Genomic DNA, 2,749 nt, shown 5'->3' with positions numbered 1-2,749 from the left:
CTACAATTTATTCCTTGGTGCAGCAGAACTATCAACTCTCAGCTTAACTACGAGGGAGGTAAAATCCTTTGGTGATGTGAGGGTCATTGAAATACAGCCTTATTACAATGAAATCCAATGTCTAAAAATTGTTCTTATTTTGGGCTTGCACCACAGTAAGAGCCAAGATTTTAAACTCTACTAACAAACAAACAAAAAGACTTTATATATTTATGTTCATTTAAGAAAATACTAGTAGTGATGCATTATTTTGAAATATACAGTTAATATGTTTGGAGTTATTTAAAATTTATATTAAGAAAAATGTGTATTTTCAGTATTGCTGTAGACAAGTATCTATATAAGACTTAAATTGATTGTTATTTTATATCGAACAACTTTTATAATATTCATTTTTATTGTTATAATATTTTATAAATTTTAAGGAATATGACAATAAAAGATATTGTAAGTATTGAAGGGGGTGTCTCTGGGAGGAGTTGGGATACAAAAGGGAAACAGGAATGTGATTTAATTCTATTTACTTAAAATATGTTTTTAAATGTTAACAAATTCAGAAAATTGAAATCATCTAACTTTTCTCATAATGCAATAAAAGTTAAAAAAAATTTAAAAAAGAATCATATCATATACAAATAAGAGACACTTTTCCCTTTTCCTTTCCTAATTTTATCCCCTTACCTCTTTCTCTTACAGCTCTAGGTAAAGCTTCAAGAACTGTGTTGAAAAGAGTTGGAAAACATAAACACCCTTGCCTTATCCCACTGATCTTAGTGCCTTGAGTTTTTCAGTTTAGTATAATGTTGTCTATATGGTTATTGGTTAAAGCTTTTTCTATGCTAATATATGGCCGCTTAATTCCTACTCTTTTTAGGGCATTTATCAGGAAGCAGTGTGGGATTTTGTCAAAAGTGCTTTCTGTATCTATTCAGCTGATCGTGTTGTTTCTGTCACCCCAGGTGCCTTGAAGATAACGAGTGGGACTACACCAAAGCTGGAGAGGCCTTCACTGCCCTCCAGGTAAGGTCTGAGAATTTAGTGGGTAAAATATGGATGTTTCTATGCTTTCAGCAAGATGGGGGTCAAATTCAGGGCTTTTCTGACATTTTAACTTTTTCCTTGCAGAATGAGGGCAAAATCCCAAAGGAATTCTTCAAATAAAAGGATTCTAAGGGCATTCTGTGGATATAGTATTCTTCTTTGTCCACATTACTTCCCTTTGAAAGGCCTTTCCCATGCCTGGGAATAGAGGCCTGGCTGACCAAAAGATAAAAACATGTAGACCAAGTAACACAAGTACCCTCTCCATGGGGCAGTTTTTCTCTTTCCCTTTGAAGTTGTTGTTTGTTATTTCATAATAAAGAATTTCTTTACTTTGCTCATTATGTCCTGAGTGCTTTTCTCCTGCTTAAGCCAAGAGCCAAAGGTGCCAGGACCAACAGGACTTTTGTTCCCAAACTTCTATCACTTTAGCCTCTGGCTGACCCCAAACAGATTGGTAAGAATTGCTTCAGTGGATGCATTGAGAATAAATCCTCATGCAAAAGGTACTTGCTCCTTGCAGTGATTAGCTCTCTCTGTACTTCCTTTTGTCTTTCTTCCTCACACTCTGGAAGGAGCTGTACAAACAGTGTTATAAAAAAAATTAGACCGTGCTGGAGATCAGGAGAGTCAGCATGTCTATGGAAACATTGTTCACAGGAAAGATGGAGGGTGCTCCATCACTATGGTTTCAAAGGAGGGCCTTCAGACACTGCTTGTCCCTACCAAATACACAGTCTTTATGGACAGTTCTGTGGGACCTTTCACAGAAAGGCAATTAGAAATTTCCAATTCTAGGCAAGTGTTAAAAATGAGAAATCTACAAAATTTGTTTCCTGTCATGGATTTCCTCCTTTTTTGTAATGCTTACACTAGACAATAAATAGGCACACATTTTGAAATTCAACTAATAGTAATACAGAGTTTTCCAGTTATCGGCCCTTAAATTGTGACATGTAGTCCTACAAGTTGACAAGGTACATTTGTACTTCACTGTGTTTGCTATAGTTGCCTACTATTTAACACTTGCAGTATTTTATGTGCATTTGCAGTGTTATGTGATGGAGTGTGGATTTCAATAAAATATGAACTGAGGGGATAGTTTTCATGGCATAAAAGAGTAATGCCAACTTTGTTCTTACGCGTAAGAACTCAGACACAAGTTTCTGTAAGTTGATTCTTAGTCATACCGTGCAGGAAACAGAGCCCTAATGCACATTTGTTAGTCTCCTTGTAAGAAATGGAGATGATCCCACATGAGATTGAGCATTCACATCATTGAGCTTAACTCAGAGTCTCTGAGCTGCTAGATGTCCCTTCTAAACAGTGAAGATGGAATTCATGGCATGGCCTAATCAGTTTATCTGTCTATATCACAATTAAACTAGTCAGCTCTAGCAGTACTGCTTTCTATCAATTCCCACAGTTCCATTTGGCCTTCTCCACCCTCTTTCTCAGAGAAATATTTATATATCTCTTTTTTCTTTATTTTTTAAATAAATTGGTTCCCTCTCCCAAAATCCCTCTAGCTTGTTTCAAATTGACATAAAACTAGCCAGCAAACAGTGTTTGTTTGTATAATGATACTTTATTTTTTATTAGCTGTTTTCTTCATTTACATTGCAAATTTTATCCCCTCCAAAAACCCCTTTATCCCATATCCCCCTCCCTGCTCACTAACCCACCCAATCGATACTTTATATAATGA

The 2,749-nt window shown here is 35.8% G+C and overlaps 1 protein-coding gene across 1 annotated transcript in view; it reads left to right on the top strand.

Annotated features, from left to right (window-relative positions):
• Window positions 1–1,378, top strand: part of Nxf5 (nuclear RNA export factor 5) — a 19,102-nt gene extending 17,724 nt beyond the window's left edge. The window contains exons 20-21 of the mRNA XM_031376223.1: window positions 960–1,020; window positions 1,126–1,378. Of these exons, the coding sequence (XP_031232083.1) occupies window positions 960–1,020; window positions 1,126–1,161 (97 nt within the window). The 3' untranslated portion in view covers window positions 1,162–1,378. The remainder of the gene's footprint in view (window positions 1–959; window positions 1,021–1,125) is intronic.
• Window positions 1,379–2,749: the final 1,371 nt, after the last annotated feature.

Source organism: Mastomys coucha, chromosome X (genome assembly GCF_008632895.1).
Source record: "Mastomys coucha isolate ucsf_1 chromosome X, UCSF_Mcou_1, whole genome shotgun sequence".
In the NCBI taxonomy this organism is placed as follows: Eukaryota; Metazoa; Chordata; class Mammalia; order Rodentia; family Muridae; genus Mastomys; species Mastomys coucha.
The sequence above is the reverse complement of the archived record's forward strand: the minus strand, read 5'-3'. Positions and strand labels throughout refer to the sequence as shown.